At 43.2% G+C, this 22,730-nt stretch overlaps 1 protein-coding gene across 1 annotated transcript; it reads left to right on the top strand.

The window, feature by feature from the left end:
• Nucleotides 1-2,315: 2,315 nt before the first annotated feature.
• On the top strand, nt 2,316-22,361 carry fundc2 (fun14 domain containing 2). Its single transcript, XM_078547162.1, has 5 exons — nt 2,316-2,398; nt 10,162-10,318; nt 12,904-12,979; nt 15,475-15,603; nt 19,180-22,361. The coding sequence occupies exons 1-5, from the start codon at nt 2,383-2,385 to the stop codon at nt 19,255-19,257; spliced, it is 456 nt and encodes a 151-aa protein (XP_078403288.1). The 5' UTR covers nt 2,316-2,382; the 3' UTR covers nt 19,258-22,361.
• Nucleotides 22,362-22,730: the final 369 nt, after the last annotated feature.

Genomic DNA, 22,730 nt, shown 5'->3' with positions numbered 1-22,730 from the left:
AGTAGTGCTACGCAACATGATGGAGGGTGGCCTTAGTGTGGGAATGGGGCTTTGTCTTCTCAAGGACTACGTGGTGGTCACTCTTACAAACACTGTCACTGATAAATGCATCTTTGACAGGTACATTATTGAGGATGAAGTGAATTGGGTTTTTCCCTTGTGTTGGTCCCTTCACCATCAGTCTGGCAGTCCTTCAGGACCCAGATAGCTCGGTCAGTATCGGTGCTACTGAGGAAGGAATGTCTTCTTTCTTCCTTAGTCGAGGTTCCCCCCACACTGTGGTTGACAGGTCCTTCAGCCGTGTCCGACCCATCTCCTGTGCCTCTGCCCTCACCCCTTCCCCTCCCTCTCGCAGCCATATTAGGGCCCCCTTGTCCTCACTTTTCACCCCAACAGCCTCTGCATTCAAAAAATCATCCTCCGCCATTTCCGCCAACTCCAGAATGATGCCACCATCAAACACATCTTCCCTTCATCCTCCCACCCCTCCATCAGCATTCCATAGGGACTGTTCCCTCCTTGACACCCTGGTCCCCTCCTCCATCACCCCCAACATCTCATCCCCTTCCCATGGCACCTTCCCATGCAATCACAAAAGGTGCAACCCCTGCCCCTTTACCTCCTCCTTGCTCACCGTCCAAGGGCTGAAACACTCCTTTCAGGTGAAGCACTTCACTTGCACCTCCTTCAATTTGGTCTACTGCATTCGCTGCGCACAATGTGGTCTCCTCTACACTGGAGAGACCAAACGCAGACTGGGTGACTGCTTTGTGGAACACCTTCAGTTTGAGCGCAAGCATGACCCAGACCTTCCTTGCCATTTCAACACCCCATCCTGCTCACATGCCCACATGTCTGTCCTTGGCCTGCTGCAATGTTCCAGTGAAGCCCAACGCAAACTAGAGGATTAGGCACTTTATAGCCTTCTGGACTTAACATTGAGTTCACAATTTCAGAGCATGAACTCTCTCCTCTATCTTCACCCCTTTTCTAATCCCTTTTTAAAAATTTATTTTATTTACTTACTTTCATTTTTATTCATTGTTTTATCCTTTTTCCCCAACCACCACCCCCTCCCTTCACCCTACCCCACCCAAAAGGGCCATCTGTCACTTGTTCTATGTTGTTCCTTCACAGAGCGCTGGCCCTTGTTCTGCTATTAACACATTCTGCTTTCCTACCTTTATGCCACTATCAACACCTTCTTTAGTCTTCAGCATTACCATTAACACTCCATTTGTCTTGTGTCCATTACATCTTTGTCTATCTCTCCTTAGCCCCCACCTATCATTGACCTTCTATCCTGCTCTACCTGCTCCACCCCCTTAAACATTATAAATTCCATTACATTTTTACTTCTCTTTAGCTCTGAAGATGTCATACGGACTCGAAATGTTTCTCTCTCCACAGGTCCTGTCAACCTGCTGAGTTTTTTCAACATTTTCTGTTTTTACTATTATTATTGGTGCTACTGAGCCATTTTTGGGATGGACATTGAATGTCCTCCCCACCCCACCGTGAGTGCATTCTGTGCCCTTGCTGCGCATAGTGCTTTTTCTAAGTGGTGTTGCACATGTTTGCACAGGATTGTCGATCATGTTTTTTGTGCTCAAGTGGGATTTGAACCCACAAGATGGTTAGATAGGTAAATACAGATGATGACTGGTTAGAAAGACAGGTAGATACATTTTCAATAAAACAGATGGTTAGATAGGCAGACAAAAAAATACATTGTCAGATAGACAGAAGGTGCAGGGCCATTTTCCAAAATGGAATTGGCTATGTACTGAAAAAGAAAATAATTTATAGGGCTGTGGTGAAGAGAAAGGAGTGTGAGTGTAATGGGAGAAGTATTTCAAAAGAACTGGCATAGGTATGATGAGCTGAATGGCCTCTTTTGCTGCACAATGAATCAAAGAATTGCATAGGAATTACCACACGGAAACAGGCTATTCAGCTTTTTGCTACAGGCATTTTAATTATGTGCATACATATCTTATGTAGCATTGTATATCAACAATGTACATCACTAACAATACTGTATTATATATATAACAATACTGTGTTATATATTGTGCATCACTATCATTATATATGTATATCTCGCAATATATATTAACAATCAACGTAACCGATAACTTATGGAGGTCTGATTCTTTAATCAAAATGTATTAGATGTAAGAAGAAAATTGCAAAAACTGTCTCTGTTCTTCACCCACTATCTGCAGCTGCAGAGTGACCCTAGCAGACCAGCCATAGCCGATTGACCCTCAGCCTGGAGGATTAACAGCGCGTGCGCCTGAACGCGAACCAGGGAAAGGTTCGATTACATAATTTCCGCTGGCGTGGGTGGACCGTTTCCGGGTGAGAGGGCAGAGCAGGATGGCGGAGGCGAAAGGTGAGAAAGCGGTACGATAGCTGGGTTAGGAAACTGACGTTCGTCACACGGACAGAGAGACCGCAGGGGGTAAATGAGAGGCGGCGGGTAAAGATCAGAGGGCAGGAGGCTGACAGTGTGGGAGTTAAGTTAAGGTTACACCGGCAATCTCACCATGGACAGGCCTGGTGTGGACTCATGTCCATGTCATGTCCACTATTAATATATAAAAACTGTACAGTAATGTCAGTTTACATTATAGTGTCTGATACCTTGTAATAGTGTCAGTGATAAACATTATTAATCTATAGACGCTGACATACAGTAATAGTACCTGATCTCCAGTGGGCAGTATTCTGCGATTAGGCGTTAACTGTTAAACCTGTTGGATGAGACATTAAAGCGGGGCCCTTGTCTGCTATTTCAGGTGGAATTGAAAGATCTCATGGCACTATTTTGAATACGAGCTGGAGAGTCAATCCAGTGTCCTGGTCGATCTTTATTCCTCAGCCAACATCACAGAAAACAGCTTATCTGGTCATTATCACATTGCTATTGTGGGAGCTTGCTACGTGTATTGGCTGTTGTGTTTCTTACATTACCACAGTGATCACATTTCAAAAATACTTCATTGGCTATAAAGTGCTTTTGGAATGTCCTGAGGTTGTAAAAGACACTAATCAAGTGCAAGTTCTATCTCTCCCTCGCAAATGATGTGTACCATTTAGTACAAAGAAGAATTGATTTATTTGGCCAGATAATGTCATCAGTCTTCAAATAATCAATTCAAGATATTGGTGGGGAAAGCCTGAATTATAATGCATGCACCTCTAATTTTTCTTCACTGCTTATTGCACTCTGCAGTCCCTTTGCACAACCATGCACACAAGCATCCTAAATGGAAAACAAAAACAGAATTACCTGGAAAAACTCAGCAGGTCTGGCAGCATCGGCGGAGAAGAAATCAGTTAACGTTTCGAGCCTTCATGGCCCTTCGGCAGAACTGAAGCATAGTTAGGAGAAGGGAGAAATATAAACTGGTTTAAGGTGGTGGGGGGGGGAAGAGAAGAGAGACGTTGAGGGTGTGGTGATTGTGGAGATAAGCAGTGATAGGAGCAGATAATCAAAAGATGTCACAGACAAAAGGGTCAAAGAGGTGTTGAAGGTGGTGATATTTGTCTAAGAAAAGTGCCAATTAAGAGTGGAAGACAGAATATTCAAAGTACAGCTCTAGTGGGGGTGGGGTGGACAGACTAACAAGGTTTTAGTTTTAGATTTAAAAATAATGGAAATAGGTGGGGAAAGAAGAATCTATATAAATTATTGAAAAAAAAGGGGGGGTGGGGATGGGGGGAGGGGGAGTTTAAGATCTAAAGTTGTTGAATTCAATATTCAGCCCGGAAGGCTGTAAAGTGCCTAGTCGGAAGATGAGGTGCTGTTCCTCCAGTTTGCGTTGGGCTTCACTGGAACAATGCAGCAAGCCAAGGACAGACATGTGGGCAAGAGAACAGGGTGGAGTGTTAAAATGGCAAGCAACAGGGAGGTTTCTCCACCCCCCCCCCCTTTTTTTTTTCAATAATTTATATAGATTCTTCTTTCCCCACCTATTTCCATTATTTTTAAATCTAAAACTAAAACCTTGTTAGTCTGTCCACCCCACCCCCACTAGAGCTGTACTTTGAATATCCTGTCTTCCATTCTTAATTAGCACTTTTCTTAGACAAATATCACCACCTTCAACACCTCTTTGACCCTTTTGTCTGTGACATCTTTTGATTATCTGCTCCTGTCACTGCTTATCTCCACAATCACCACACCCTCAACGTCTCTCTTCTCCCACCTCCCACCTTAAACCAGTTTATATTTCTCCCTTCTCCTAACTATGCTTCAGTTCTGCCGAAGGGCCATGAAGGCTCGAAACGTTAACTGATTTCTTCTCCGCCGATGCTGCCAGACCTGCTGAGTTTTTCCAGGTAATTCTGTTTTTGTTTTGGATTTCCAGCATCCGCAGTAGCTTTTAGCTTTTTGTTTTCATCCTAAATGGAATGTTGATTGTGGGTAGCCTGTTTGTGGCACTGCACCACCCTGGATTACTGTGCAGTTACACCACCATGCAGTTTAGAGAGAATATCGGTTATAACAGATTGGTTGTAATAAGAGATTTGTGAGCAGCCAGGTGCTGTCTGACCTGTTGTATGTTTCCAATTTCTTTTGATTTTTAATTTCAGATTTCCAGCCTCTTCAATATCTTGCCTTTTGCCTATGTTCTTTGTTGACTTTACAGGAGGTTGATTGGTCCTTTGTTAGCTTCCTCAGAACAATTGAGAAAGAAACCTGACTTCAGGTCAAACAGAGTTCATTAATTGGGCTACAATTGGCTTTTGTAATAGACTGGTTTGCATATGGGTATTTTGCCTGTTTCTATGGTCTGATTCTTTAGGCAATCATTTGTTCTGATTGGTTGCTGAACAAGCTTTTGTGTATAATTTTAGGATAGTTAAATGCTGTAGATCCTGAATAATATATGCTGCTAAACTTTGTAGGCCTGTACTCAGTTTAAGATGAAACCAGTGCTCTTTCTAAGGGAGTTGCATCCAGTGGTTAGTGCATAGTTGCCTTCATGTCACTTATAATTGCACATCCAAGGTACCAACAGCCAAGCCTTTGTCCTTCCATTTTCCATATTTCTGCAGCGGTCAACCTGCTTAATCAATCCCTCATCTCCATTTATAATGCCCTTGTACCCAATAAAACCTTTACTCTCTCCCATTCTGGTTGTTTCAACTAACATTGCCAACATCAACCCCCAGTTCTGTATTGAGAAGATTGAGTCCAATGCCATCAGATCCACCAAAAACTCCATACCCTTAGCAATGACTCTATCACCTTCCTCGACCACTACCTTGAGTTGAACCAGAATGAGTGCAAACTCTCTGCCCTATTAGACAATGAGGTGAGCTTCTAATGCTTTCAAAATTGGCTATTCCAATACTTCCCTCCTATCCTCTCTCCTCTCTAAACTCCATCTCACCCAAAACTTTGTTGCCCATATTGTATCACAGGGGGATGGCAGGAATGTTGCATGAGGAGAGGAGAGATTGATTCAACTGGGCCTGTATTCACTAGAGTTTAGAAGAATGAGAGGGAATCTGATTGAAGCGTATAAAATTCTAACAGGGCTAGACAGACCAGATACAGGGAGGATGTTTCCCCTGGTTGGGGAGCCTAGAATTAGGGGCCACAGTCTCAGGATACGGGGCAGGCCATTTGGCACTGAGATGAGGAAATATTTCTTCACTCAGAGTGGGGGCAACCTGTGGAATTCTCTACCACAGAAGGCTGTGGAGACCGGGTCACTGAGTATATTCAAGAAAGAAATTGATTTTTTAGGATATTAGGGGCATCAAGGGGTATGGAGAGAAAGCGAGAATATGATGTTGAGCGAGAGGATCAGCCATGATCATATTGAATGGCGGAGCAGGCTCGAAAGGCCAAATGGCCTACTCCTGCCCCTAGCTTCTATTTCTATACATAACAGGTCATATTGCTGTTGACCTTGCTGGCTGACATTGGCTCCTATCTCCCTAAAGAGTTTAACTTAAAATTCTTACCCTTGTATTTAAATCCTTATGTGGCCTCATCCCCCTGCCCTTTCACTATAGCCTCCTTCAACCCTCTAACCCCTTCACTACCAACATCACCACCACCCCCATGCTCCCACCCCCCTGCTTTCCCCCCCCGATCCCCCCCACCCCTGCTCTCCCCCCCACCCCTGCTCTCCCCCCCACCCCTGCTCTCCCCCCCACCCCTGCTCTCCCCCCCACCCCCCCTGCTCTCTCTCCCCCCCACCCCCCCTGCTCTCTCTCCCCCCCACCCCCCCTGCTCTCTCTCCCCCCCCACCCCCCCTGCTCTCTCTCCCCCCCACCCCCCCTGCTCTCTCTCCCCCCCCACCCCCCCTGCTCTCTCTCCCCCCCACCCCCCCTGCTCTCTCTCCCCCCACCCCCCCGCTCTCTCTCCCCCCACCCCCCTGCTCTCTCTCCCCCCACCCCCCCGCGCTCCCTCCCCCCACCCCCCCGTGCTCTACCCCCACCCCGTGCTCCCCCCCCACGCTCTCTCCCCCCACCCCACCCCCACCGCTCTTCCCCCCCCCACCCCCGCTCTCTCCCACCCCCGCTCTCCCACCCCCCCGCGCTCTCTCCGCCCCAGCTCTCCCCCCCACCCTCGCTCTCTCTCCCCCCACCCCCGCTCTCTCCCCCCCCACCCCCGCTCTCCCCCCCCCCACCCCCGCTCTCTCCCCCCCCCACCCCCGCTCTCTCCCCCCCCACCCCCGCTCTCTCCCCCCAACCCCCCCCCGCTCTCTCCCCGCCCCCCCCCCAAAAGCTCTCTCTCCCCCCCCCCCCCCAAAAGCTCTCTCTCCCCCCCCCCCCCGCAAAAGCTCTCTCCTCCCCCCCCCCAACAGCTCTCCCCCCCACCCCACAGCTCTCCCCCCACCCCACAGCTCTCCCCCCACCCCACAGCTCTCCCCCCACCCCACAGCTCTCCCCCCACCCCACAGCTCTCCCCCCACCCCACAGCTCTCCCCCCACCCCACAGCTCTCCCCCCACCCCACAGCTCTCCCCCCACCCCACAGCTCTCCCCCCACCCCACAGCTCTCCCCCCACCCCACAGCTCTCCCCCCACCCCACAGCTCTCCCCCCACCCCACAGCTCTCCCCCCACCCCACAGCTCTCTTCCCCCACCCCACAGCTCTTCCCCCCCGCCCCCCCCCACAGCTCTTCCCCCCCGCCCCCCCCCACAGCTCTTCCCCCCGCCCCCCCCACAGCTCTTCCCCCCGCCCCCCCCACAGCTCTTCCCCCCGCCCCCCCCACAGCTCTTCCCCCCGCCCCCCCCACAGCTCTTCCCCCCGCCCCCCCCACAGCTCTTCCCCCCGCGCCCCCCCACAGCTCTCTCCCCCCCCCCCACAGCTCTCCCCCCCCACCACAGCTCTTTCCCCCCGCCCCCCCCTCCCCACAGCTCTCTCCCCCCCACCCCCCCCTCCCTAGCTCTCTGTTCCTCCAATTCTGACCTCTTGTAGACCTGTGCCATCAGTTATGTAGGCTCCATGCTATACAATTTCTCCCTAAATGCTTCACTCTTTCATCAAACTTTTGATCACCTCCCTAATATGTCCTAATTTGGCTCAGGATCCGTTTTTGTCTGATCACAATTCTGTTAGTGCTCTGGCCTAAGGGAGAAAAGTCAGCTGAGGTTACTGATCTTGATGACTGTCAGATGATTTGTACTATAAAGCGTAAAGGATTAGACTTGGTTTTCATCTCTTCATTGTCTTGCTTACTAACACTTGTCTTCCTCATCTGCTTTAAAAATGGGCACATGGGGAGATGCTGGATTCTAGGATAAAGGGATCATTGGTTTGGAAATAAATGGAGCACTTTTTGTAGCTTTTTTGGAAGGAATTCTGGAGCTGACACAAGAATTTCCCAAGAAACATTTTCACCCTACCCCCATCCCCACATTTGATAACATACAAACATATGTTCAAAAAGCAGCTGCGAATGTCTGTCACTTTACAGTTGCTGGATTGAAATCCTGCAAGCATTCCTTTCATGGTTTGTGCGTGTTGAAGTGACAGCTAATGTGGGTGCAAATCTTGGATCCTGATTTATGATCTTTCCCTTCAGTAGACCGAAATGATTTGAGACAGCTGTTTGGTTTGTGAACTTTTAGAAGTGGAATGGATGACATGAAGACTGTAGGGTCAGTGCACCTCAGGCTCACTCAAGTGGTATCCTGTCTCTAACATGTAAATGTTAGCAGCTGATCAATAAGTATAATTGCCTCATTATTTTTGTTTTCCTTGTTCAGTAATTTTACTGAATAACAATTTTCCACATCTGTTGCAACCTCGGTTCTTTTTTGTTGTCCTACCGTTCAATTGCAATGTTATGTAGTGTCATGGTATGATACCCTAGCTGTGTCTGTGTGCTCAAATTGCAAGAAGAATGTAAGAAAAATTAGCAAATATCCCAGCTGATAACCCATCAGCACTTCTGAACTGAGATCCACAATGTGACTGCCACCAAGCTGGCCTTTGTGGCTATTTGTTTCTCTTTTGATGTAATTTTGTTTTTGCTTTCAAAACTTTGAAAAGCTCAGAGTTAAAAATATGAGACTGAAAATGAATTCTTGTGAAGTGTATTAATATCTCTGGTTTTATTCCATGATTGTGCTGTCCTGGATTCAATAACCTGTGAGTCTATTGTGACGACCATGGTGCAGTATTATAGTAGTTATGGCTCAACATGGGGAAGTTGTTTAGAGCGGGCATTCCCACGAAGGTTTGGGGGTTTATTGGCTGTTAATTATCATATATTCAACTAAAAAGAAAAACTGGTTTGCTGTGCAAATGCCACAGAGTTTCTGTCACGTGTTCCGCTGAGCACTGAACCATGACTCAACGACGCAAACACTTCTCAAACAATTATTAAGTAGTTATTTTGGCAACACTGGAAGTTAAAAATGTGCTTCTTGTATCTCCTCAAATTTATATATTGGGATGTTGCACCTTCAATGTTCCCAACACTTTTTGGGTATAGGAGAAAATGTGCCTTTAGGCCTGTTTGTAGTGACTTTGTACAATGTATCATGATGGAGAGAAGGTCAGACACATAATATTAGAAGGGAAGAAATGTACAGTTTTAAAAATTCTTTTAGGGGATGTGGGCGTCACTGGCTAGACCAGCATTTTTACTACCCATCCGTAATGGCCCTTGAGAAGGTGGCGGTGAGCCTGCCTCTTGAACCATGGAGTCCTTCTGGTGTAGGTACAAACACAGTGCTGTTAGGGAGGGAGTTCTAGGGATTTCACAGCGACAGTGAAGGAATGGCGATAAAGTTCCAAGTCATGATGGTGTGTGGCTTGGACGGGGACTGGCAGGTGGTGGTGTTCCCATACATCATCTGCACTTGTGCTCCTAGGTGGTAGAGGTCGCTGATTTGGAAGGTGCTGTCAAAGGAGCCTTAGTGAGTTGCTGCAGTACATCTTGTAGATGTGACACACTGGTGCCACTGTGCGTCAGTGGTGGAGGGAGTGGATGTTGAAGGTGGCGAATGGGGTGCCAATCAAGCAGGCTGCTATGTGCTGGATGATGTCAAGCTTCTCGAGTGTTGTTAGAGCTTCACTCATCCAGTGAGTATTCCATCACACTCCTGAGTTGTGTCAAGTAGATGGTAGTTGGGCTTTGGAGAGTCAGGAGGGGAGTTACTCTCTGCAGAATTCCCAGCCTCTGACCTGCTCTTGTAGCCACAGTATTTATATGGCTGCTGTAGCTCGGTTTCTGGTCAATGGTAACCCCCCAGGATGTTGATAGTTACTGTGTTCTTTGTTCCCTTCTAAGATATCTGATTCACTAGGTCAAATGATCTTATGGGCATTTTGTAAATTTATAAACCAAAATGCATTTTTTCCAGGAAGTATTAAATCTGAACACCATGCCATAATAATTAAGGATGTGTCTATTGACCTGAGGAGTAACATCATCATATAGCGTTTCTTTCCATTGTTCAGAATGATTGGCAGCATGTGCAGTGGTGCTATCTGTACCAATGAGAAGACTGTCCATTCAATAATGCATGTGAGAGGATAGCAACTATCAGAGTTGCTACGTTCATTCATCATTGTAATGGATAACTGTGCAGCCTTGAAGAATATGCCTCAGATAGTGGATGACATATCTGGATATGCTCTGCACAAAAAAACTAAGGTCTCCTTGTTTCTTTTCAGATCAGGGCAATGATAATGGACAGTTTGAAGTGTTGGATTTAGCTGAATATGCCAAAAGACAAAGATGGTGGAACCGATTCTTTGGAAGAAACTCTGGGCCAATTGCTGAGAAATATACAGTAGCAACACAGCTGATGATTGGAGGAGCCAGTGGTTGGTGAGCTTTCCATTTTTAATATTGGCCTTAAGCAGAGGGTATTGTTTTGCTCATTGCGTATCGCATTAACAATTTGAGCAAGGAAAGTAGGCAGAAGTTGTGATGTTGCTGATTGTATTAGAAAACCCATGTCGCCTGGTAGTAGATTAGTGTACGCTAATTGTAAAGAAGTATCATTGTTACCAGATGAGGTTGCTTACTTTTCAAGAAACATTGAGACCGAACCTATGTAAATTCATTCTGATGGTGAAGTGAAATGAGAGATTTCCTTTCCACTGCAATATCCCAGTGAATGGATTGCAAGTGTAATGAAGTATTAAATCTGAACACCATGCCATAATAACTAAGGATGTATCTGATGACCTGAGGAGTAACATTATCACATAGGATGATTGGCAGAATGTGCAGTGGTGCTATCTGTACCAACGAGAAGACTGTCCATCCAATAATGCATCTGAGAGGATAGCAACTATCAGAGTTGCTACGTTCATTCATCATTCTAATGGATAATTGTGCAGCCTTGAAGAATATACCACGGATATTTCCTCTTAAGTCTACATATATTGAAGAAAGTGCCGAGTATCATATCCATTGTGATCTGCACCAATAGAAATGAAGATCAAGGCAGCTCAAACAGCTATTGGCTATGTGAATTGAATGGAAATAGATTTTAATGAAACTGAGAACTGCACATCCCCATTTGAGTCCCTAGCTGTTCCTTAAACCACTTCTAAAAACTGGTGTGTTCCCAGCAGATTTCATTGGTGTAAGCATTTAGAACAGATTCTGAATTACTAGTTGAAGAGGAGTGGTTTCAATACTTTTCGTATTTAGTATAAACATGAAGTACTCTCAGGTCAAATGCCCAACCTCAATCGCCTCCTCTAGCAGCCTTCCTTATTAACTCTGAGTGAAGCTTCAAATTTGTGTCAACCTTTGGATAGTTGGTGTAGGTCCATAGTGTTAGATCCCCAGCTGAAGTTATCACTGGACAAGCCTGAACCCAGGGCGGAAGCCAGCTTGAGAGATCCTAATGTTTATTTGTTTATTTAGATGCGTGTAGAGTAGCTACTGAACAGTCACAGAAGTCAGCTGATGAATTCTTAACAAAAGAATAAAACATTTATTCAACAAGAAAAGATGAACTATATTACAAAACTCCTTCACCCACAACTATACTTTTACAGACATATACAGATTTGTAAGGATTACACAAGTTACAAAAGCTATCTTATACTTTAATGTTCACAGTAAATATACAGTCCATGTAAACCTATGGCATCCTGTGGTCAGACACACCACACTTTGAAACCAAGTGACACATGCCACCTCTGCCAGATTCTATGAATATCTCCTCAACTCCCCCTAGACGCTTGTTACACCGTGAGCCAACTGGTCTTGCTGCACTCCATCTTTCACACGGGGTTTCCAATCTCCACTCTCCAAGACCTTGCCTTGGAATCTTCTCCTAAACCGATGCTTTCTCTCAGATGCCTTCCGCAAGGGTTCACCTCCAGTGTTTTGAACTCTCTTTCCGATATTCCTCTTCCCTGGGTCATCACAAGCATTCAAGCTGTCTTCCACACACTCTCTCCCACCGACTCAGCTGGCAATAGTACCACTGCTTCACATGCCCATAGCAAAGAGTTACAGACCTTCAGCTATCTCCTTGAGCCTTCTTGCCTTTTGCGAGCTGTTCTGGCTTTAAATCTGTTTTCTGCAGCTTTTGTCTCTCTAAATTTGAAGCTTGGAGCCTTTCTCTCTGCCTCTCACTCTTAACTTCACTTAACAAGACCTTTTCCAGGTTCCTGTCCTTTTGATTAGAAGGTCTGCTTGGGACTTTCCCCTGTTCCAATACCCTGGATTTTGGGGTCTTTTCTTTAGCCTGGGACTGGCTCTCTGTCCCCTTTGTTCTAGTCACTCCTGGCAGCTACTTTCAGAAGCAACTGATCTCAAACAGCTTCCAAAACAAACTGCTGTTTCTCTTCTTCTGTGTGTCTGTGGGAGGGACCTGTCTCTCTGGACCCCTGTTGCTAGGCAACAGCACTTTTTTTTCTACTCTTGTTTGCGTAACTTAGCTTACAGTCGCAAAACTCTCATTAGAAATGCAAGCTGTGAAACTAAAACTCCCATTTGACCTTTTTTAACACACAGATACAGAAATACAAATCAAAGTTAAATTTTAAAGCTAAAACTCATTCCTAACACCCACAACTACCAAAACAACTTAAAAGCTATCTCCATTTCCTAACAATAGGAACTAGGCTGTTTCTATTCAATTCATTTCACTTGGGGTCCTTGTAGCTGTTGGCTAACCCTTTCATACTATTGGTCTAAGCTGCATTCAGACTCATTTTCAATTTTGTATCCAATTGCAATACACAGAACTGTATTTCCTTGATTTCTTTGTTAGTTACCACCCTCCTGTAACTTGTAAATGTCCAGTTATTTTACAAGAAGCCCTCCATTGTCAACTGAATCTAAAATATAATGCAACTTCTTTTAGGAAGAGATGAATGTGTCTGTCATTTCCTCCATCTGCTTGTAATTTTTAATAATGAATTTCTGCCACTTCTCTTTTGCAGGTGTGCGGGATTCCTGTTTCAGAAGGTTGGAAAATTAGCTGCAACAGCAGTTGGTGGAGGCTTCTTCCTGCTCCAGGTGAGACTTGGTTGTTGAATTGGTAAATCAAGAATCTTCTGAGAGTGGTGAAATGAGAAACTTCAGGAAGAGCATACAACCGTGGAGAGGGCCTGAAAAGCTGAGTCAATACTCAAACTGGTGGTGGTCCATTATGATCCATGCACCGAGTGCATGCATATTTTGGGCTGTATATGTATTAGTTGGTCTAGAATTTTAATCCTGTAGAAAAATAAGCAATTTTAATACTTTGATAGTTTTTTTTGGCGGAGGAAGTGATAGAAGTTGGATTTGGACTGATATTTAACAAATATGTAAGCATAAAACATGCACCAATTAAAGCATTTTCATTAGTTCATCTCTGGCTGGCTGTGTATGAAAAGTATGCAATTCATTCACCTGTCTTTAAAAGATGCCTCGACTATGCCTCCTCACACCCTGCTTTCTGTAAGGGCTATATTCCATTCTCCCAGTTCTCCGTTTCCGTCCCATTTGTTCTGATGATGCTACCTTCCACAGCGGCACTTCCGACATGTATTCCTTTTACTTTAATCAAGAATTCCCCCTCAACTGTGTCTGACCCATTTCCTGCACTTCTGCCCTCATCCCTTCCCCTCCCTCCCAGAACCACGATAGGGTGCCCCTTGTCCTCACTTTCCACCCTATGAGCCTCTGCCATTTATGCCACTCCATCATGATGCCATGACCAAACACATACTCCCCTCCCCTTTCCTGCCAGCATTCTGAAGTGACCGTTCCCTCCGTGACACCATTGTCCACTCCCCTATGACCCCACAACTCATCCCTTTCTCATGGCACCTTTCAATGCAATCGCAAGAGATGTAAAACCTGCCCCTTTACCTCCTCCCCCCTCATTGTCCAAGGCCCCAAACACTCCTTCCAGGTGAAGCAGTGATTGACTTGTACTTCTTTCAATTTAATCTACTGTGTATTCGCTGCTCACAATGCAGTCTCCTCTAAGTTGGAAGACCAAATGCAGACTGGGTGACCGCTTGGCAGAACACCTTCACTCAGTCCCCAACCTTCCAGTCGCTTGCCATTGCTTGTTCTCATCCTCATGTTTCTGTCCTCGGCCTGCTACAGTGTTCCTGTGAAGCCCAATATAAGCTGGAGGAACAGTACTTCGTTTCCCGATTAGGCACCGTACAGCCTTCTGGAGTTAACATCGCATTCAACAACTTTGGACCATGCACTCTGTCCTCCATTTTGAATGTTTTCCTGCCAACTGCCAGACTGTATCTGGTTCTCATGTTTTTGCTTTCAGACAGCACTGACCTTTAGTCTGCTAGTCACAGTTACTCTGGATGAATCCTTTGTTTCATTAATACTACCATTACCTTTGCCCTTGGTTCCATGACATCTTTGTCATTTAATCTCCAAAACCCTCTAACCTATCCCTGCCTTTTCTTCTGCTCCACCTGCCCCTCCTCCCTTTTCAACAGCATAAAACCCATCCGATCCCAACCTCTGTCCAGTTCTGAAGAAAAGTTGTATTGGACTCAAAATGTTAATCCTGTTTCCTTCTCCATAAATGCTGCCAGACCTGCTGAGTTTTTCCAGCATTTGTTTTTATTTCAGATCTCCAGCATCTGCAGTATTTTTCCTTTTATTTTAGCTTTGGTCCAAACGTGGACGAAAGAGCTGACTGCCCATGATGTCATGGCAGCATTTGACTGAGCGTGGCATCAAAATTGAAATGAATGAGAATTGGGGAAAATGCCTACTGGCTGTATGGAGTATTACCTAGCACAAAGGAAGGATGTTGGAGGCCAGTCTTCTGAGCCCTAGGACACTGTTGCAGAAGTTTCACAGGGCAGAGTCCTAGGCCCAGCCAATCCTCAACTGCTTCATCAATGATCGTCCAGCTCTGCAACACCAGGAGCATCGGAACACCGCCACCTACATGTTCTCCTCCAAGTCGCACACTATCCTGACTTGGAAATATATCACTGTTCCTTCATTATCACTGAGTCAAAATCCTGGAACTCCCTCCCTCACAGCACTGTGGGAGCACCTTCACCGTCACTTTCTCAAGGGCAATTGTGGATGGGCAATTAATGCTGGTCTTGTCCAAGTTTCATGAATGTCTTGATAAGCTGTGACTTTACATGCCTGCATTTATCAATCTGTACACCTGTGTATACTGTTTATGCTATTCCCTCTCCGGGCAGATTGAGAGCTGTTGAGCAAAGAAATTAATCCAGTTTTCAGAATGCAAGTGAAAATGGGCCCACTTTCGCTTCTGCTATGGGAATGGTGAAAACCAACCTCCTAAGAACATGTCCTTGTTTTCACTTGGCATGGGGAGGAAGAGAAAAACCATTTTGACAATAGTGTACAGCAAGAAAAAAGCATACAATCACATTTCAAATGATTCAGAACCAAATAGTGCATTCATCCTCTAGGAAAATCTTAAAACTGAACCTTGTGAGAAGTAATGCTTATTAAAGCCTCCCCAAAGGTGGATGTGGTGATACTCTAGCTTTTTTTTCCAGATTGCCAATCACACAGGATACATCACTATTGACTGGAAGCGAGTGGAGAGGGATGTGAACAAGGCAAAGAAACAGTTGAAAATTGGCAAGAATAAGGTTGCTCCAGAAGTACATGGTGCAATTGATGAGGTAAGGAGATGATGACAGAGTGGAATACTTAGGTTATTGCAGTACAGTTTCATTAACCAAATAAATCTGCAGTGGCAAAAACAAATGATTCTCTTGGCACTTGTTTTATTTTCAGTTGCACCATATGAAGTTGCGTGCTTTAATTTTGGTTTAAGTGAGACCTTTGAACTAAAGATGAGAAAAACTATAGGTTGCTGTAATTGTGCACCATACCTAGCAGCAATGACATTGTTTAGGTTCCTGATTCCAAAATGGTGGCTTTGCTAAAGCTGGGCAGCTAGTTTATTTTGTTTCTGTTAATAGTGTGATTTCTTTAAATTATTGCCTGAATATCTAAGTTTTGTTTCAGCATTAAGCTTTGATTATGTAATCTTTCCCAAGAGCACTTTGCCCTGTTAGTTCTCTCCTCTCGACCTTGTTTTAAAAAAAATCATTCCTAATCTGTCAGTCAAGCTCCCATCAAACAGTCCCTGATCATTTTTAACCTCTCCTGTCTAGTGTCCCATCACAATAAGAACTCTGATATTTTTGTGTATGCGAGAAGCAATTATATAAAAAGAAATTTGCTGTCACTTTTTTTTCTGCAGAGAAGGAAAAGCTGGAAAATGTGATGCTATATTTGTGGTGTAAATGGATTCGGTCACAGTCAGTGTCGAGAGGGAGAGCTATAAACGTTTCATGTACAATATAGATACAGAAACCACAGTGAGGATATTTATCCTGTGGGAAGACTTGAATAGATTGCTATAATGTATTGAATATGTTTTAAATGCAAAAATCTGGAACAAATGTAGTTAAGGTGCAAGTACTGATGATGAGCAATATGTGTGCGCAGCTTTTGTTTCGAAATTGATGACATCGTGTTGACAGACAATTAGTAAACAGTAATTCAAGCTCCTTTTTCAAAACACTCCCTCCTACACCACAGTAATTGAGGACAATAGAGATTTAACTTTTTTTTTCTGGTTTCCTTTTCTCTTGACTGATTTCATGCTAGAATACTTATTGACATGTATTGCCAGTCCTCCAGTAATGTGTCCATTTTGCACTTTCACATTCACTTTTCAATAGTCTTGAAATTTCTACTTCCTGAAGTCTGCTACTATCCTCACTGTTTACATTTCTGAGTTCTGTGTCATCTGCAAACTTTGAAATTATAAGAACATAAGAAATAGGAACAGGAGTAGACCATTTGACCCTTCAAGCCTGCTCCACCATTCAATAAGATCATGGATGATCGTCTTGTGATTCGATTTCCGCATTCCCATCTACCCCTGATAACCTTTTGATTTCCTTGCCTAACAAGAATCTTTGCCTTAAAAATATTCAATGACCCCACCTCCACTGTCTTCTGAGGCGGGGTATTCCTAAGTTGCACAACCCTCTGAGAGAAAAAATTTCTCCTCATCTCTGTCCTAAAAGGGTGACCCCTAATTTTAAAACAGTGCCCCCTAGTTCTGGACTCACCCACAAGAGGAAACATCCTTTTGATGTACACCTTGTCAAGGCCGTTCAGGATCTTGTGTACTTCAATCAAATCACTGCTCACTCTTCTAAACTCCAGTGGAAACAAGCCCAGTCTGTCCAATCTTTCCTCATAAGACATCCCACTCATTCCAGGTATCAATCTAGTGAACCTACTCTGAACTTCCGCTAATGATTTACATCCTTCTATAAATAAGAGACCAAAATTATACCCAAGTTCAAGTGATTAATGTGCATCAAAAAGATCAGCGACCCTAATACTGACCCCGAGGGGACATCACTGTCTACTTCACTCTAGCCTGGAAAACCAACCATTCACTACTGCAGTACTCTGCTTTCTGTCCCTTAACCAGTTTTGTATCCACACAGCCACTGCTCCTTTAATGCAATGGGTTTCAAATTTGCTAACAAGTCTATTATGTATGTTGTCAAAGGCCTCTGTGAAAGTTCAGATACACATCAACAGCACGGACCTCCACAACCCCCTCTAGTTCATCAAAGAACTCAGTCAAGTTTGTCAGACCTCATTTGTCTTTAACAAATCCATACAGGCTGTCATTCATCAACCCATTTCTTTCCAAATGACAATTTTGTCTTGGAGTATTGTCTTTAGAAGTTTCCCTACTGCCAATAAGTGGGATAACTGGCCTAAAGTGGTCAGATGGAATCCTCCAGTCTTCTGACACCACTCCTATATCCAAGGAGGGTTGAAAAATTGTGGTCAGAGCCTTTGCCATTTCCCCCTTTACTTCCCTTAGCATGCCTTCCATCTGGACCAAGTGACTTACACTTTGAGCTCTGCCAACCTTTTAAGTACCCATGAGGAAATTATGCATCTAGGTCGGATGTTGACTGAGCAATTCTGTTTCCCAGCATGAGCAACCTGTCAGTCAGTCTGATTGCTGTCATTGCTGCCACCAGCACACCAGATACAAAACTAAACAGCCACTGCATCAACACATTCTGTCCCAATATCTGACAGCCAACTGATCCCACCTCTGCACAAGCTTGAAAATAATTAACAGGTCAATAAGTGATTGTTAAAATGGTGCTTATTTTTTGCAAATAGAAGGGATTGTCACAGGAAGAATGATCTGTATATGACTGAGTGGAGAGCACAGCCACTGCAACAGAGGTGTAAAAACAACTGTTGGATTTGTTTACAACAGGTCTAGGGGGCATAGTTTAAGAATAAGAGGTCTACCTTTTAAGACAGAGATGAGGAGAATTTTTTTCTGAGGGTCATTGGTCTGTGGAATTCTTTTCCCCAGAAAGTAGTGGAGGCTGGGTCTTTAAGTTTATTCAAGGCTGAGTTAGACAGATTCTTGTTAGATAGCGGAGTCAAGGGTTATGGGAGGCAGACAGGAAAGTGGAGCTGAGACCATCAACGGATCAGCCATGATCTTATTGAATGATCGAGCAGGCTTGAAGGGCCAAATGGCCTACTCCAGGTCCTAAGTCCTATGTTTCCTTTATCTATTCTTATCCTATCCATTTTTTCTACTACCTCCTCCTCTTTTACTGTGATTTTGCCAACATCCTCTTCTTTTGTGAAGACAGGTGCAAAGTACCCATTTAGCACCTCAACCTTGCCCTCTGCCTTCCTTTTACTCTTATGTTTCTTCTGTGCCTGAACTATGTCCTCTTTGAAGGTTAATGCTCAGTTAATGTTTTACCTATTAATTTTTGTTTCCAATCCACCTGGGCCACATCCTTTTTGAGTTCACTAAATTAGCCCTCTTCCAATTAAGTATCACCTTTGTTCCTTGTCCCTTTCTGAAACTACTTCAAACCTATTGATATTTGAGGGATTTATTTTTAATTTAAACTTGATTGCTAAGTTTTGCTTGATTAAATACTGCCAAAACAATTTAACAGTCTGGCATTGAAAAGTAAATCAAGTGTGTACTCGTTACAGCTCTAGACCATGTCAATCAGATAGATTTATGGTTTGCACTGTTAGAAATCACTGTTTTAGGAACAGTTTAAACATGGAACTCTGTTGCATAAGGTAGGGTGCCCTTATCTCTCTGTTGATGCTGTGAAATGTTAAAAATGCTAATCATTCTATCCTTTCATTCTCCCCCACAGGTGACTGTGTTTGTTAAGAAGAACATCGTCCTCACAGGGGGTTTTGTTGGTGGATTCCTACTTGGACTTGCTTCATGAGGATTAGTTGAAAATTTTACTTCAGTTGAAGAACTACACTCCATTATTACTTCCCTCTCTGCCCCTGAAACCATTGATAGATTGTTTGTGCTTGTTATGTAGGGTATGAGCACCCCATAGACAGTGCTGAGTTAGTAACTTCAATATACTGTACTGGAGGGGATTTGCATTACTGAATTGACTCTGTGGCCTCAATATTCTTAATATGTGACTCAGAAGATTATCAACATTTGCTTTTGCCCTGGTTTATGACCATAATCAAAATTGTGGTACAATGTTTTAAAATGGTTGGTTGCACTGATTGAGGAATGAGACTCACATTTTAACTTGACTTGCTACATAGTATAATCACAGATCTAAGTGATCTTTCCCTACCAAATAAAAATCTTGTCACACTTCATACTTGACATCTTGCACGTTTTATCACCATGTGTGAGTTCTGAATTGACATTGCCCCTATGTTTTGCATGCTTGTTGGACTATATGCTGCATATTGCTAACAGTATGTATTTTCTAAATGTGGGGATGTTTACGAAGGCTGGACACTCCGCATAATGACACTTTAGAAGGACTGGAACCTATGCCACTTGTTTGTGTTACATCACCTGCTGTAGTTGCCAACATGACACAGGTATAACAACAAATTCAATGTAATGTTGAGTTTCAAAATTGGATTCTTGAGAGTATTGTAAGGTTAAAACAATGTCTTAAGAGTTCAGGTGACTTTTTATAAGCACTCTTGTTTTGCTTTGTCCTTTGAGCATCTTGATTATATTCTAGCTATTAAAATCACTCCTGGATGTCTTCTTTCTCAATTGCTTTGCTACAATTGTTTTCAGATCATGTTGCTTATAAGCAAAACCTGAATCATCATATGCCTTTCTAGCGGTTGATGTTTATGGTTCAATTGCTGCAGTGCACCTAGGGGTTAGAACTTTTTTGGCTTCAGCAATAGGCAATAAAAGATTCGTGATGCTTCGACCTCAAGAGCCTGGTGTCATGGTAAAAGGAAAAGTACTTTAATATATTTACTCTGGAGCTATGATTATCATAATACTGGTTTTTATGATGTCTTTCCTTATCCACACTTACACTGCTACATTATCGCTTTTAAAGTTAAGACTTACTTTTGATTCAGAAGGTCATATGTTCATGTCCCACTCCAGGTACTTCAGCATAAAACCCAAGTTGACACAATGTGGTACTGAGGGAGTGCTGCACTAGTGGAAGTGGTGTCTTTCAGATGAGATATTAAACTGAGGCCCTGTATTTCTTTGGATAGATGTAAAAGATCCAGTGGTAGTTTTCAAAAAAGAGCAGGTGAGTTCTGGTGTCCTGGCCCATATTTATCTCTCAACCATAATCACTTAAACATCTGGTCACATTGGGACCTTGTGTGCAAATTTGGCTTCTTGTGTTTGACTCCTTCAAATTTTGTCTTTTGTTTTTGCAGTTTCCCTTTAAGGGGCTGCCTTTTAATTTGTCCCGGATTTGTTAATTTAGTTTGTTTGATTTGGACTCAAAAGAGTTACAACAGTGACTACGTTTCAAAAGTACTTCATCGGATGTGAAGGGTTTGGGACATCCTGGGAACATGAAAGGTGCTGTATAAATGCAAGTTTATCTTAAAAAGTAACTTTAAAAAGTGAGCTAAATGGAAATTTCCATTTGCTACTTGTGAAAATGGAACAGTAACATGTATTTTTGGTGTAGGCCTATAAAACCATTTAAATCCTTTAAACATTTACACACCTAATCTTTGGGTGAACTAGTGAATTTGTTCTTTAAACAAAAACCCTGCTATCCCCTTACAGCAGATAATAGCTTTTGCCTGCACTATTCAAAATAGATCCCAAACATAATTCTTTACAATCTAAATTCTTCAGGTCTGTTTTACTGAATATGAATTTCTAGTATTTAATTTCTCATTTATTATTTGACAAAAAGTTAGATGGTCACTTTTATCATAATGGGCATAATATATTTTTTGTCCTCGGTTAATTGTTTGTGTCCCACCCTTGCCACCAACCACCCTTTTCAGAACTTGGATTGAAATGCAAGTTCTGTCATGGGAGCTTGATTGTTTGCATCATTAATTTATTACCTGTTTGGGAATTGTATCTTCAATTTGAGGAAATTAAGTAAACATTTAAGGCCACAAGACAGCTATATCTGCACCTTCTGCCCACCAAACAAAAATTGCTGACTGCAATTACAGTTCTTAAGTTGAAGACCTTAACCTACTAGAGAATGAGAAGATTTGCTAACAATATTTTTGAAGATGCTTATCAATTAGTCAATGTGATACATGATCTGAGATGGGGAGTCTTTTTCTTTAAAATTGATGCACCTATTGTCCTGATTCTTTGAAAAAACCCAGAGGAGAGGAAGGATCACTACAGTAAGAGTGCAGAATGTGTCCTAGTCTTCAATCACTGATTCTAAAAAAAAATCTGATGTCTTTCAAATTAGTGTTAAAAATTTGTGTAAAAAAACAGTTGTTTATTTCCTCTCCTACATCTACACCAGTTAAATTTCTGTCCGATTCACAGATAAATATAATGGGGTGGGGTGGGGGGTGGAGGAGGGAGCTGGTACTCATTCAGTAAAAATTCAATATAGTTTTTCATTTTTAAACTGGTATTTGCTTGTCATTCTAGCCAAAAGGCAGTATTTTTAGAGGCAGTATTTTGCTTGAAAAATTAATGCATCAGAGATTTTGTTAGATTTGTCTCCCTGATTTGAATTTAAGAATGCAGCTGAAGGACATATATAATAAAATAGTGTACTATATTTAAATGCATTTAAGTGTGCCAAGGTGAAGGCAGTACTGTGGCCTGCAATCTGATATGTGTATAAGAAACTTGATAGTTTGCATTAAATTCTCATGTATGTATAGATTTATTTTTAAATGTACACAGTTGCTTCATTTGCTTAGTACAGATATGTTTTACTGAATATTTTGCCACTTTGTGCCTCCTATTTACATTATGTTCACTTTATTTTATGATTGTACTTTAAGTATTGTATTGTTTCTTGAAAAAGAATGCACTACTCTGATAACTTGGTGTGGAGAAAGTGCCGCATAAAGAAGTTTTACCAAATGTTGTGTATTTCATTGCCTTTTGTATTGATCTCCATCTACAGTGAGATCTCATGGCAAGAACCCATGCCCATTCATAAAGACAAGCTAGTGCCAGGTTTTACCAATGTAGGTTCTACACCTAACCAGGTAACACCTAATATGGACATTAACCAAGCTGTGAAGTTATTGCGGTGGTGCTGCATGAAGTTTTTGGACTGTGGTATATTAGGATATTCTGATGGGGTTGCCACTGAATGGCAGATGTGCTTATTTCAGCCTCATTTTACAGAGGACCCAGTGAGCTATAAGAAGTGCCAGTAAGTGCAGCCAATCCCTGGGATGGTAACAGGGTAGTTTAAACAAAGTCAATACCAATTATAGTAAAAAC

This window comes from Cetorhinus maximus, chromosome 8 (genome assembly GCF_964194155.1).
Source record: "Cetorhinus maximus chromosome 8, sCetMax3.hap1.1, whole genome shotgun sequence".
In the NCBI taxonomy this organism is placed as follows: domain Eukaryota; kingdom Metazoa; phylum Chordata; class Chondrichthyes; order Lamniformes; family Cetorhinidae; genus Cetorhinus; species Cetorhinus maximus.
The sequence above is the reverse complement of the archived record's forward strand: the minus strand, read 5'-3'. Positions and strand labels throughout refer to the sequence as shown.

Bases quoted from the DNA above. Each gene is read 5' to 3' on its own strand.
- fundc2 (XM_078547162.1), top strand. The intron at 12,980-15,474 runs GTGAGACTTGGT...TTTTTTTTCCAG, and splicing joins GAGGCTTCTTCCTGCTCCAG to ATTGCCAATCACACAGGATA. The intron at 15,604-19,179 runs GTAAGGAGATGA...TCTCCCCCACAG, and splicing joins TACATGGTGCAATTGATGAG to GTGACTGTGTTTGTTAAGAA.